Below are 14,156 nucleotides of genomic sequence, written 5' to 3'. Positions count from 1 at the left end.
TTCAGTTAAGGATCTGGAGATGAAATCATCCATGGATTATCTGGATGGGCCCTGAGTCTAATGACAAGTGTCCTCATCAAAGACAGGCGAAGAGAAAAGGGGGCAGAGACTGGAGGGATGCGGCCGCCACCCAGAAACGCCAGTGGCCACCAGAAGCCGGGGGAGTCGCGGAAGGGTCTTCCCTGGAGCCGTGGGAATAAGTGCGGCCCTGCCCCACCTTGTCTTTGGACCTGTGGCCTCCAGGACTGTGAGACAACACACTGCAGTCATTTCAGACCACTTGTGTGTGTGGTCGTTTGTTGTGACAGACACATGAAACTAATAAAGATTTTGTTTCTGGGAACAGGGTGCTACTGTGACAAACACCTCAAAGTGTGGAACTGGCTTTGAAATTGGGCCCTGGACAGAGGCTGGAGAGTCATGAGGAGCACGGCCGCCTTGAACAGACTGTTTGTAGATGATGGACTTCAAGGGGCAGCTCTGAGGACGGAGGCAAGGAGGAGCGTAGCGCTGGGCACGGAGAAAGGGGACCCTTATTAAAGGGGCAGGAAACCGCAGAAGGGTGGAAGGGACAGCGTGTAAGTGACACACGCGGATCGTTGGCTGAGACTTCCAGGCCCAGTGTGGAAAGTGTGACCTGCTGTCCTCTGGCTGCACACTGGGCAGGACAGGGGGAAAGACACACACCGTGGAACGGACTGTCAAGCAAGAAAGGGGCAGCACGGGTGATGTGAGAAATCCACAGCCTATTCACACGGCAGAAGACGCTACTGTGGGGAGACTCATTGTCAGGAAAGCACAATCTGGAGAGGAAGCCACGGGCGTGACTGGCCCTTCGGCTGAAGACATGACATGTCTGACTCATCGGTCCCCTCAACCATCTCAGCGGAAGCCAGGAATAGAAAGGGGCCGTCCAGGAAAGGCCTGAGGGTCCTCCTACTGGACATGTGGATCCCGTGACATACACGGGAGACCCACCAGATTTACAAGAAGGTTGTATCAGCAGAAGCACCTCCTGTTTGGACTGGAGAAGATAGACACAGGATGAGACAAAGGAAGGCCACTGGAATCCTGGGGTCCTCTAGGCAGGGAGTGGGGTGACAGAGCTGCTCAGCTTCAAATATGTGCCCGCCTCCAGAGGGAGGAAAATGACTCCACGGGCAGAGCCTTGGGCCCAGAGGGTGCCGCGGGCCTGGAGGCAGAGTCAGGCACACAGGGGCACTGTCAGGCCTTCGACCTTAACGGAACTGCCTGCGGGCCGCACACTCACTTGGGGCTGAGAAGCCCTTTATTGCTTTCTGTTTCCCTTTGAAATGGGGTGTCTGTTCTATGCTGGTCCCACCATGGTAGTCTGGCCAACTCACTGTCCAGTGTCACGGGCCCACAGATAGAGAGGAATTTTCCCCAGGCTGGACCTTGTCCGGAGCCTCACCAATACCCGATTTAGACCACTTAAATGAGACTTGGGGCTTTTGAGCTGATGAGACATACATGACATTTTGGGTTGAGACTTTGGGGGATGCTGAGATGGGGTGAATGTATTTTACACATCACAGGCGTGAATTTTAGGGGGCCTAATGGCACACTGCAGTGGTGGGATGGTGGCCCCCAAAATATATGTTTATCCCCAAGCCCCTAAATGTGCCCTTGTTGGGAAAAGGGTCTTTGCAGTTGTAATTCAGCTGAGAATCTTGAGATGAGACCATCCTGGATTACTCGGGAACACATGTCCTTAGAAAGGCCAGACGAGAAGACACAGGGGAGAAGCCACGTTGAAGATGGAGGCAGAGACTGGAGACGCAGCCACAAGCCCAAGCCAGGGAGGGCCGGCTCCACCCGGCTGGGAGAGACCGGAGAGAAGCTGCCCCAGAGCCTCAGAGGGATTGTGGCCCTGTGACGCCTCGACTGTGGACTTGTGGCCTTCGGCACCACGAGAGAATCAAGTCCTGCTGTGTTAGGCCATCCAGGCTGTGGCACTTTGCGATGGCAGCCCCGGGACCCTAGCACAGGGGGTGTTCTCTGGGGCTATTTGTATTCCAGAAACAACCATGAGTTCCTGTGGTCATAATGACGGTGACGGCGACCTCAGTGTGTCACTTGATGCCTACTCCTGTGCCTGTCCTATGAGCTTCCCATGTAGCCACTCATTTAAGAAGGAGAAAGAAACATGCATTTCAAAAGTTCACAATACACACTCATTTGAAAAACAAAAAAAGAACAGAACAAAGATCATAAAGGCCACATGTGGGAAGCACATGGGGACACCTCTTTCTGGCCTTCTGCTAGCTGCCTCACACCTGCGCCATGAAGGCCCATAATTCCAGCGCCCGCAGAGTGCCCCCTGTGGAGGTCTCCCCTACCCGCACTGTCCCCAGCCCACCTGACCCACCAGCCTGTCCCAGGCCTCCCAGACTGCAGACCAGCCACACCATGTCCTTCTAGGGCCTTCCTCCTGCAGCAATGCAGTGGCCCCGAATGTGCCCCCACCCAGGATCCAGAGAGGGGAGCAAGTGCCCCCCATCCTCTTCCTGGCCCCAGATCCCCTTCTCCTCGAAGCAGCAGTAAAAGTCCCCGCCGAGAGCTGACCGTCCAGCTAGGACGACCCTCCCGCAGCTAAACCATGACCCAGGCTCCCCCAGAGGAGAGAAGGAGAGCAGGCCCTGCAGATGGGTGTCCCAGTCTTCTGTGTGGGTACCTGCCTCTCATCACCTGAGAGCCAGTTCCTGACTCCCCTCCACCCAGTCCACCATCATCTTGGGCAGCCACCAGATGACCCAGCCCCACGCCCTTCTTGGGTCCCTGCCCTCACCACCCATGGCCTCATCAGGCACCCAGAGCACCAGGTCTCCCAGCCCTGCACCCCCATGTCCGCTGTGGGCACTGCCCTTGGCCCATACCACGGTGGGTCTCGGCACCTGGCCCACCACCTGCATCGCCCCTCCCTGACCTCCTTGAGTCCCTTCCCGAGGTACCCAGATCCTAGCCTCAGACCTCACCAGGCAAAAAGATGACACTGGACCCCTACCTTGCGCCATACTCAATAATTAATTCAAAATGGATCGAAGACCTAAATGTAAGAATGAAAACTGTAAAACTCTTGAAAAGAAAACAGGCATAAATCTTCACGACTTTGGAATAGCTCATTGTTTCTTAGCTATGACACCAAAAGCACAAGCAACCAAGAAAAAGATAAATCAGACTTCACCATAATGAAAAACATTTGTGCTTCAAAGGACACAATCAAGGAAATATAAAGACAACCCACAAATCAGAGAAAGTTTTTACAAATCACATATCTGACAAGGGACTTGCGTCTAAAATACATAAAGGACACTTACAACTCAATAATAAAAACATAAAAGCCCAATTTAAAAATGGACAGAGGAGGGCTGGCCGAGTGGCTCAGTTGGTTAAGAGCACGAGCTCTGAGCAACAGGGCCGCCGGTTCGATTCCCACATGGGCCAGTGAGCTGCACCTGAGCGGAGCTGCCGCTGAGCTGCCAACAGGCAGCAGGGTGTCTCAATTGGTGAGAGCTCGTGCTCCTAACAACAAGGTTGCCGGTACGCCTCCCGCATGGACTGGTGGGCTGTGCCCACCTGCAACTAAGACTGAACACAGCACCTTGAGCTGAGCTGCCATGCACTGCCTACGGGCAACCAGATAGCGACTGGACTTGGAGGTGAGCTAGCTGCGCCCTCCACAACTAAGATTGAAGGACAACAACTTGGCTGTTCCCATTCCCCAATAAAATCTTTTTTAAAAATTTAAAAAATGGACAGAGGATCTGGATGGACAGGCATTTCTGCAAAGACACACAAACGGCCAACAGGCTCTGAGAAGGTGCTCAACAGCATCAAGAGATGCACAGCTAGCCCCCAGCCCGGGAGATGCTACTTCACACCCACTAGGACTGGGTGTCTGCAATCAAAACGGCAGGTAACGGGGGTGTGGGTGAGGACATGAAGAAACGGGAAGCCTCATGCACACCTCACAGGAACGGCGGAAGGTGAGGCTGCTTTGGAAAACAGTCAGAAGTCCTTCGAGCAGTCAGCACAGAACACCACATGACCCAAGTCTCTCTCCTCGGCGCCTCCCCAAGAGACGAAAACACACGTGCACAAAACACAGGCCCACAAATGCCACAGCAGTGTTGTCCACAATTGCCAGTGTCCACGACCGACACGAGGCTGAACAGCGTAGTGAATCCATCCAGGGCCTAGCGTTCCACCCCAGAAGGAATAAAGTGGCAGCACATGCTACTGCAGGATGAACCCCGAAAACACCATTCTGGGTGAAGAAGCCATATCCAAGCTGTATGATTTCGGTTACTGGCAGGTCTCTGAGAGGCTGCACGTTCCGGGCCGGGCCACGGCGACAAAGCGAATGTGGGAATGAGGCCAGTCACAGGAACATTGGGATCCCCGGTGCCTACAGGAGTTCCGCGCACACCACACTGCAGTCCGGGAAGTGTGTGGGAGCGCTGTGTCTGAAAAATGTTTGATGGCTAAAAAATGCCACCACCACCTGAGTCTGTTGGGAAAATGGCACCGATAGACTTGCTCGATGCTGGGTTGCCACACGCCTTCGGTTTGTAAAAAACACACTATAGTGACGTGGTAAAGCGGGGCACGCCCATGTGTGAAATGGCAGGTGATGTAAATGTTCTGACTGACTGTGCTGGTGGTGGCACAAGTCTACTGATGTGATAAAAACCACTGAACACCCCCACCACCACCTCCCACACACACACATTGGCCACCCCAGCCAGCCAGAGCTGTGACTTAACTCATTTTTCTCTATATACTTGTACAGTGCTTGGCTGTTTTCTGTTGGATCTTTGTTTTTTGAGCATGTTTTACTTTTGACACTAAACACACCAAAAACCCTCTCCAAAGAGCCCCAAATGCCCTCCAGCCTCGGCTCCTGCCAGCTGAGCTCTGGCCACCAAAGATGACAACCATGCCATCACCCACTCACCCATGTAAGCACCCAGCATCACTGGCTGAGGGCCTAGGGCTGGTGCCAGGAACACAGATAACCGAGCTCAGAGTCCAGTGCTGGAGAGGATGGGACACTCGAGGAGGGTGCCAGGCACAATGGCTGGGCCTGCCAAGGAGGAGGGGGAGCCCCCACAGCCGAGACTTGAGGAAAGACCTGTGCTCGGCACACGCACTGTAGACACGCTGACACTCCTGATACACTCGTCCTGGTCTCTCTCCTGCCTCACCTCCTCCCCCGGCCAATGCAGGTCTCCCAGGTGGGTACCTCCTGCAGCTCCCTGCCTCAGTCCCTTGCCTGGGGGCCGGACCCCACACACTGACCCACAGTACCCACCTCAGCTCTCCCCTCTCCACACCCACTGCCCCACCCCCAGGACCTGGCAGCAGATCCTCCGGCCTCCAAACCCTACCCACCAATCCACACTGACTGCTGTCACCCTGCTCCCAGCCCTGAGGGGAAAACCTTGAGGTCATTGCCCGGCCCCACTCTCCACCTCCTGCCCTGCACCCAAAGACAGGCAGGCACCACTTGGGAGGCTGGGGCGGCTCCTTCTGCACCTGACAACCGTTCCCATTCACCTGCTCTCAAGTGTCCGCCCACCTCAAGCCCTTCCCTGCCCTCCCAAGCCTGACCTTACGCCTCTCCAGGTTCCCCTGGCATAGCAGGTGGCCCAGGCCCTGTGAGCTGGCACAGGCCAGGTTCTGGGGCCTGACAGTCAGCCCACCCCTTGCAGCTGGGCTGCCTGGTGGTGGGCAAGGGAGGCCCTCCCATGGGGACCCAGAGCTCTCCCGCCACAGGCCCCAGGGGCCTCAGCCCCACAGGAATCTCTGGGAGGACAGGGAGGGGCAAGGGGCTCAGGCAGGCAGGAAACAGAAAGTTCTGGGAGGAGCAGCAACCATTCCTAATGACTGGGGATTTCCAGGGGGCAAGCTGGGGATGACGTGTCCAGGGAAGAGCCTGACTGTTGTGGGGGTGGGAGGGGGTGGCGGTCACTGGGGTGAGGGGCTAAGAGGCTGGACTTTGGAAGGGAGACCAGAAGCAGCTGCTTCTGGTGAGTAAGAGCATGGAAGGGTGAGGCTGGGGGGAGTGCCAGTGGGGGAGTGGTCAGGAGGCCAAAGCCAGTGCCCCTCCTGGGCCCAGTGATGGACCAGGACAGGGTGTGCAGGGCTCGTGGAGGAGCCCTGAGGCAGGGCCAGCCCAGGAGAGGGGCTCCTCCCCACCCGCAGCCCCCAGCAGTCACTCGCTGACTGACATCAGGGCTCTGACCTGCCTCCCTCCCTGGGGCAGCCCTCCACCTCCAGGGACAGGATCAGGCCTCAGGCCTCTAGTAGGTCCAGTCAGCCATGGGGCCCATAGCCCGACCTCCTCCTCTAGGCCACTCCTGGGGCTGGCCGTGGCTCTGGCCTGACCACAGGCACCAGCCCAGCCCCTCACCCATTCTCTTGGCTCAAGCAACGAGCTGAGGAGACGCAGAGGTGCCTGCTGTGCCCCAGAAGCCCTCCCTACTCCAGGCTCTGCGCAGGGAGCCCCCAGCACAGGCTCTCCTGCCTGGCAACTGTCAGCCGCCCTCAGGCCTGGGCCACACAGTGGGGAGCTGCACCCAGGCTCCGGGCAGGCACCCTGGCACCCACAGACAGGAACGGGCAAGAGTCACCCACTGGCCTCTCACCAGCCTCCACCCTCCAAGCCCAGGAGGTGGACGTGGGCCTCCTGGCAGCCCAGTGTGTCCAACGCTGGTGTCCAGAGAAGCTGGGCTGGGGAGGGGGCACTGAGATGCGAGCCCCCAGGAATCTGCCAGGCCTCACTCCTGGGAGTGGCGGGAGCTTGCTACTCAGGCCAGGACGCTTCAGCGTGGTGCCACACGCAACCCTGCAACCTGATGAGACCAGGGATTCTAGAATGAAGCACTGTGTCCCCTGTTTAAACAGAGTGGCCAGTTCATAAACAGCTCTGTCCTGGGGTTTGTCATGAACGCCGTGGCCCAGGTGGGCAGATGCTTCCCTGCCCTGGGCCTGTCCAGGTGGGCCCTCCACAGCTGGGCAGCCATGCAGAGAATGAGCTGTGCCTTCCTTCCCTGTGAGTGCAGTGGTCAGGCTGCCCATTGTCACAGGAGTGTCTCTACCAGGCCCAGGTGAACTCGCAGAGACAAACTGGTTGGCTAGCACGCTGACAAAGAGAACCACAGCACGCTCACCCAGCACAGGACCCAGCACAGGCTGTCAGCAGGGGACCTGGGGCAAAAGTGGGCCTGGGCCAGGTGGAAGCTCCCCCTGCCTAGGCGAGGTCAGCAGGTGGAGAGAGGTTCCACAGGACTGCAGGCAGGGCCCCGGCAGCACCTCTCTCCCTGAGCTGCCCTTGGGGGCAGAGCCAGCAAAACCGGCCATGTGCTGCTGGGACCTGCTCTGGTCGGCTCTGCCCAGGGCCCCCACCTCAACCCTCTGCAGCAGCTCACTCCCAGGCCCCCAACGCTCTGTGGGACGGGAGACAGGGCTGTGTCCATGTCTGCTCAGAGCCGGGGGACCCAGGCTTTGGTGCTGGTGGCTGACAGCAGTTAAGAATCTGGGCAGGTCCACATAGGCCCCAGGGGGCGTGGAGCAGGAGAGGGGGTCTGCCAAAAGCCACAGAGCGGGTTCCTCTAAAGAGGAAAAGGGGACTGCCTTGACGTCCCCAGCCCACAGCTGTCCCCCAGGGGACACTGAAGGGGTATAACAGGGGTCCCTGCCAAGGAAGGGCGGCAACCTAGGCGCTGGCCAGTTTGGGAGGTGAGAAGAGGCCACAACTATGCGACCCACTGCCAGGCGGTGGCAGCCGCCCCCGCCCCACGGGGGAGGCACCCAGCTCAGCCTTGACCCACGTGTCTGCTGAGCATAGACTCCGGACACTGGACGCTGGCCCTGGGAGCCCCCGCTGAGACACGGCCCACCCCAGCTACCCGCGCCGCGCGATGCCCTATTAAGGGCATGACTGAGGGGGCTGCGCCGAGCGCGCCGGCTTCGTCCCTGGGCGCCGGGGCCGCGGGGTCCGGCGAGGCGGGAGGGGGCTGGGCTCTGTCTGGGCCGCGATGGGGACGGCAACTGCGGACAAGGTGTCAGCGGCCGGGCTGTCAGGCTGGAGGGGCTGCCCGGGCCGGCGGCGCCGTACCTTTGTACCTCTCCCACACCTCCTCGTAGGCCTGGATGAAGTCCTGCTCGTCGGGCGGCGGGCCGGGAGGCAGCAGGGCGGCCATGCCGGCGGGCACGGGACGCGGCGGGGCGCTGCGGCGCGGAGCGAGCCTCCAGCCCTCCGCCGCCACTCTGTCCCTGCGGTCGCAAACGCCGCTTAAAGGGGCCGCCCCCGCCCCGCCCCGCACCCAGGATGCCCCACGGGCGGGGTGGGGTAGGGCGGGGCCCGGGGACCGGGGCCGGCCCGGCCCAGGGGAGCTGCGGCCGCGCGCCTGGGCGCCTGCGGGCCTTGGCTCCGCTGGAGCGGGCTCCGCGGGCTCCGAGTCTCGGCCCCACGCGCGTGCCAGCGGGCGCACACCCCTTCCCGCTCCCGACCGGGTCGTGGGCCTGCCAACAGCCTGAATACCCCTCGCCCCGCTCCCAGCCCCGCAGCGGCCCCCTCCCTCGCCAGTTCGACCTTTCCGGCGACCCTGCCAGGTCCAGCGAGCTCACCTGACCTCCGCCGGCGCGCCCCTCCCTCATCCCTCTGCTCCCTCCGCGGCTCCCTGGCATTCTTCCCTTGCAACATTGGAGCTAGAGTTTGTATTAGCAACATAAAAAGGGCCCTTAAAACGGGAAAAAGCAACAACAACTTTGTGTAAAAGGAATGAAATGGGAAATTTACAGAAGAAAGAAAACGCTTGGTGAAAATCAGACATTCTTTTCCACCCATCAAAGTGGCAAAGACCCCTGTCTCTCAGCCCTGACAAATGTTCTCCTCTCTGGAACACCCCCGCCTCTCCCTTAAGTGCTGCATACCCTGGAAGGGTGAAATTCAGTAAATCAATAATGTAATTAGACTTAGTTTGCAGTTTGATCCATCCTGATCCTCAGGTGCCCTGACACTGGAATCCAATTTACAACTCCCTTGCAGTTTTTACTGGTGACACATAAAGTCCCAGGCCGCAGTGGCCAAGTCCAAGTCCAGAGATAACATTGTCTTCAAACAGACCAGACCCTAGGAAGTGACATCAGCCCTCATACCTGCCTGACAGACTCCCCTTTTCTATATAAGAAAAAGCTAACCTGAAGTTGGGTACAGCTGTCCACCCTGAGACTCTGCCCCGTAACACACACACACACACACACACACACACACACACACACGCGCCGCGCACCCGCTGGTGTTTCTTTACTACCGGGGGGCAGCCGTCTTCTTTGGACTCGGCCACAGACATTCTCTCTCTGCCCAACCTTTAATAAAACTGTCTTTGCTTTTTTACTTTTCTGAGTCTGTGAATTCTTTCACCTTTTGTGAACAACCAGGGGTTAATTCTACTCCAGGACATACTCGTGACTGGAAGCCCCTCTTCTAGGAATCCTCCTAAGACAGTAGCAGGCCAGTGCACAGAGGCCCTGCCCTGGGCCCTGGCTGCCGCATAGCTCGTGGACATGAGAGCTGCAGACCCCAGCACGGGGCCGGGAGACTCGAAGAAAGGCCAGGGTGTGGAAGACCGTCCCTGACTGGCTTTCATGTGGGTAAAAAAGGACCTCGTTTTTAAAATCCGTATGTGGTGTGTGAAAAGGGCTGGCAGCTCATACGGCCCCTGGGGTTGGGGGCAGCCATCCTGTCGTCCTGGCCCTCTGCGTTTCCACGGGCTCTTGCATGTACTTCCACCCACAAAGTCCCTCGCTGACCCCAGCACCGTCCTTGCTCTGCAGCTGGCCTTCCGGCCTCTCCCCGCAGGCCTCGAATCTCCCTCCTGGCCTCCTCAGGGGCCAGCCCCGCCCTCCAGGATGCCTGGCCTGGTCCTAGTGGTGAAATGCTGTCAGGACTGCACAGCCTCGGTGTAGAGACCCTAAGCAGGCTCCTCCCTGGCTCAGCACATCCCACAGGGGCTTCCGGCTTCCCAAAGGGAGGGTCCAGTGTCCAGCTGCCAGCCCTACACTGTTGGGGGGTCTCTCGCTGGGCCTTTCCCATCCTCGTCCCCAGAATGGCAGCTACTAGAAAGGCCTGGTTGGGGGGGGGAAGGGGCGGTGAGGGGGTCCCTCCTGTGCTGCTGCTACATGCTTCCACTGCCCCCTATAGTGGCAGCACAGGCCAAGGGCCTAGGAGGCAACTCTGCCTCAGGAGCCCTAGAAAGTATCTTGAAATTTGAGCACTGGACCCTTGTCACCTGACCAGTGATGGCGCCACCGCAGCAAGCTCAACTTCAGGAAGCTCAACCTCAGGCCTCATGTAGCAAACTGGGTGGGGCCAGCAGGTGGCGCTGTGCTGCCTGCAGTCACCTGGGACAGGAGAAGCCCTCTCCTCCCAGTCCTACACCTGCACACAGCAGGTGCTCTGTCAACAAGCCAGCACATACACACTGAACAGAGGAGGCCCTTCCGCGTTACCTGCAATGCGGATGACTGCCCTCTCGGCAGGGTCCAAGACACTCCCATTGCCCCCAGAGCCACCTCCGCGTCTCCGACTCCGCTGTGTCTTCCCCAGGTTCCAAGGCAGTGTGTCCCCGGGGCTGGGTGAGCCGCTGCCTCCGTTGGAGCCATCCTCAGCCACTGCCGGCACCTCCTGGTCCTCTCCCGACATGGTCTCCTGGAGAGGGAGCAGGAGGGGGCGGGTCACAGCCCTGGGAGGGTACTGCACACTGGCCCACCACCTTAACCTAGACACTGGCCCCACCCACCCACCCTATTACCCGGACACTGACACCCACACTCCTCCTATGTTTCACCTCATCCACACAGAACCCCACCCTCTAACCTAGATATCCACGACCTGTCTCCCCAGTCCACAGCTGGCCTCTGCCCCTCCAGCTCACCCCCGCTCAGATACCGCACAGTGACCCCTCCCAGACACTGAGCTCACTCCTGCCAGTCTATCGCTAGGACATTGACTCCCCCCACTGGCTGCCCCTCCCTTCTCTTAGTCACTCAAATGCTAACCCCTCCACGCTGTCATCTATGGGCTAACCCCATCAAAGGGCTCTGCCCCCACCCTCCACCCTCTACCCTGTCCAACGGGAATGGGTGGAGACGATTACCTTCACTTGGACACTGACCCTCCCCTCCACCCCATCACTCAGGAGCTGGCCTCCCCCCCCCATCCCAAACCTGGACCCTGTCTCCTCCAAACCTCTGATCAGCAGGAAAGCCAGGTCACCCCCCTCCCCTCCCATCGGGGAAGGATCCTGACCCCATCCCCTGTACAGCGGCGCTCTACCTCCTACCTGAGACCTGTCTCAGCCTCTAGGACTCCCCGTGTCCCCACCCCACCCCCAGCCCCGCACAGTCCCACCTCGGTCTCCGCAGTGAACGCCTATAAATAGCTGGAGCCGCAGCGGCGTGGGCCGCAGGAGCTCGGCTGCCGCAAGGCTGGGAGGGAGCTCGGACCGCTGCTCCAGCAGCGCGCCGTGCACACACTCACACCCGCACCCGCCAGCGCTGCCAGGGCGCCCGCACACCCACGCGCGCACTTCTCAGCTCCCCCACCCCCAAGAACGCTGGCGTGCGGGAGGTGAATGGCGCTCTGTCCCGGCGGGGGTGGGGTGGCGTGGGGGCACAATGTGGGCACTGTGCCTCTGCCCTCAGGCTAAAGGCTGAGGAGGCAGCGGGCACCGAGCTGGGGGCCACTCCGCCCCGCCCCGCCTCCCACAGGCCGCCTCTGCTTCTGCCCCCAGACTGGTGCCCCGCGGTTGTCCGCGCCAACCCAACAGTCTTTCCTGCCCACACCCCGGGCACCGCCCGTCCAGTTCCGCAGTCTCCGGCGCGCAGAGGTGGTGTCCTCCGGAGGGAGAATGGGCCGCGACACAGCCCCTAGTTCCGGGACGCCTGCGGCCGGAGAGCCCCTCTTCACCCCCACCCCTCAGTTTCTGCACGATGCGCGCCTCTCCATCCCGGTCCCGGTCTTACGTGCCTGGTAGCTCAGCTCGGCTAGGCTCGGCCGCTGCAGCCAGACTGCTTGGACCGGGAGAGCTGCGGAGACGGCGCAGGCGGGGCGAGCCCGGAGCCCCGCCCAGGCTCCAAACCGAGCGCCGCCCGTGCGATCCGGGGACCAGTGTGCGCGCGGGGCCAGGGGCTCACCGAGGCGGCGGGGCTGGAACGCGAGTGCGGCTCGGCCTGGGCAGCGCCCCAGCCGCGCACAACCCCTATCGCTGGGCACAGCCGCCTCCCCAACGTGTGCAGGGCGGGCCGGTCGGCAAGGAGACGTTGTTGAGGGAGCATGCGTGACACTAAGGCGACGTGGGGTCGCTCGGTACGCGCTGGGTTAGCCTTGCCGGCAGCCCAGGACCGCCCCAAAGGAGCACGGACTCTGCCCCCGCCGCCCCTGCCCCTAGACACGCCGAGGTCCCTCCCCCTCCCCCAACAGAGATCGATCCGGAGCTGCATCGAGTTCCTCCGCCTGGTTTCACGTTTATTCAAATGACAGAATCCGCTTGGGCGAGGTCTGGCCGAGGCGGGCGGTGTCGGGCCCTGGGCCCTCCGCCCGGGCTCTGTGAACCCCGGTGTGGTGGCTGGGCAGGCCCAGGCGGGTACCGGGCCCCAGCCCTCGTTGTCGCGCCACCGGTCTCCGCACTGCAGCCGGTAGCAGGGACACCCCCAGGGCAGCTCAGGCAGCCAAGGGTGCGGTAAGGCCGTACGGAGCGGGAGCCTGAAGTCAAATGAAGAGTCGTGCGGGGCCTCTAGAGTTAGCTGGCCAGGAAGTTGCCCAAGAGCCCAATGGGGTTCCCTGGGGGAGCTTGGGGCATGTGCTCGCACGTGATGAGGTGGGTGGGCAGCGCCTGGGTGTCGTGGAAAATGACGAAGATGCTGGGCTGGTGAAGGCAGTCCACGGCGCTGTCATAACGTAGGAGCGCGTGGCCAGGGGCCCGCAGAGGGGGCGCCCGCAACCCCCGGCGGCCTTGCCCGTAGTCGCCCGTCAGCACCCGCGCCACGAACACCGCCTTGTGGCCATCGGCGTTGGGGGGCGAGTAGCGGTCTTGCACCGATAGGGAGGCGCGCTTGGCGAAGTACACGCCCTGCCCGTAGAGTGTGCCTGCGAGTGGGATGGGCGGGGGTCAGGGTCGCCAGGGTGGGCAGAACCCGCTCCCCTGCCTGGTCCCGGCCTCACCGTTGCGGCCGCAGAAGCTGCGGTTAAAGCCATAGGCGCAGATGTCAGCGACAGCGGTTGCCGTGGTGCCGTGGTACAGCACGTGCTCGGCCGGGCGCTGCTCACAGCGCTGCTCCAGGCGCTCCCGGTGCAGCTCATACTGCTGCTGCAGCAGCAGGTGCACAACGCGCTCCACCTGCGGGGGCAAGGCGGCCATGGCTTGTGGAGACCCCCCCCCTGACCCTCCCTGGGCGGGAGGGCAGGGAGGCAGAGCTGAGCCGTCTTGGAGGAGGTCAGGGTCTGGGAAGACCTCACAGCTCCAACTGTGCTCTGTCCAGCCACCTGGATGGGGCCCCAAGTGGCACTGGAGAGCTTCCAGGGAGGCCTGCAGGTGGCAAACCCACCCACTCACCAGCACCAGCACCCACAACCCGGCCTCCACAAAGAAAAGATGAGCCAGGTGCCCACACCGCCCACGGGACTTCATTCCCGACACCAAGAGATGCCCTTGGACCCTCAGGGCCTGGAAGATCAGGGAGACCAGCTCCACTGTCAGCTGTGGAGGACCCAGCGGTTCCTGAACTAGTCCAACTAGTCTCTGTGGAAGGGTGCGAAAGATCATCACACCCACAGGACAGGAAGCAGCTGTGCAAGAAATCCTGCGCATTAGCGAGTTCTCACATGGAGAATGGAACTGATGAACTTTAAAAAAAATATTTTTTAAAAGAATGGAATTGCTGAATAAATCCAGTGGGTAAGCCGAATAAGATGATGGAGACGGAGTAAAGGAGCGACTCAGAGTGTAGAACTAACAAAGAGATGGAAACTGAGGGCTGGCCAAGTGGCGCGTTGGTTAAGAGCTGCCTTGGGACTCCAGAGGGCCCGGGTTCGGATCCCACATATGAGGGCCAGTGACACTGCCCTC

At 60.6% G+C, this 14,156-nt stretch overlaps 2 protein-coding genes across 11 annotated transcripts in view; both read right to left on the bottom strand.

The window, feature by feature from the left end:
* The window catches only part of PLEC (plectin), a 53,623-nt gene extending 41,304 nt beyond the window's left edge, over positions 1 to 12,319 (bottom strand). For 3 of the 6 annotated variants that reach the window (XM_019630268.1, XM_019630270.1, XM_019630274.1), the window contains exon 1: positions 8,144 to 8,289. In XM_019630268.1, coding sequence (XP_019485813.1) covers positions 8,144 to 8,228 — 85 coding nt within the window. In that variant the 5' untranslated portion in view covers positions 8,229 to 8,289. Of the gene's footprint in view, positions 1 to 8,143; positions 8,290 to 10,539; positions 10,739 to 11,440; positions 11,638 to 12,058 lie in introns of those variants that run through there. The other 3 variants (XM_019630255.1, XM_019630259.1, XM_019630257.1) reach the window with 2 other exon arrangements.
* A 216-nt stretch (positions 12,320 to 12,535) lies between these two features.
* PARP10 (poly(ADP-ribose) polymerase family member 10) overlaps positions 12,536 to 14,156 on the bottom strand; it is a 10,800-nt gene continuing 9,179 nt past the window's right edge. For all 5 annotated transcript variants that reach the window (XM_019630303.1, XM_019630301.1, XM_019630302.1 and 2 more), the window contains 2 exons: positions 13,253 to 13,427; positions 12,536 to 13,177 (listed from right to left, as the gene is read on the bottom strand). In XM_019630303.1, coding sequence (XP_019485848.1) covers positions 12,831 to 13,177; positions 13,253 to 13,427 — 522 coding nt within the window. In that variant the 3' untranslated portion in view covers positions 12,536 to 12,830. The remainder of the gene's footprint in view (positions 13,178 to 13,252; positions 13,428 to 14,156) is intronic.

The sequence above is a fragment of the Hipposideros armiger genome, unplaced genomic scaffold, assembly GCF_001890085.2.
Source record: "Hipposideros armiger isolate ML-2016 unplaced genomic scaffold, ASM189008v1 scaffold_897, whole genome shotgun sequence".
Lineage (NCBI taxonomy): Eukaryota > Metazoa > Chordata > Mammalia > Chiroptera > Hipposideridae > Hipposideros > Hipposideros armiger.
This window is presented reverse-complemented; position numbering and strand designations above follow the sequence as displayed.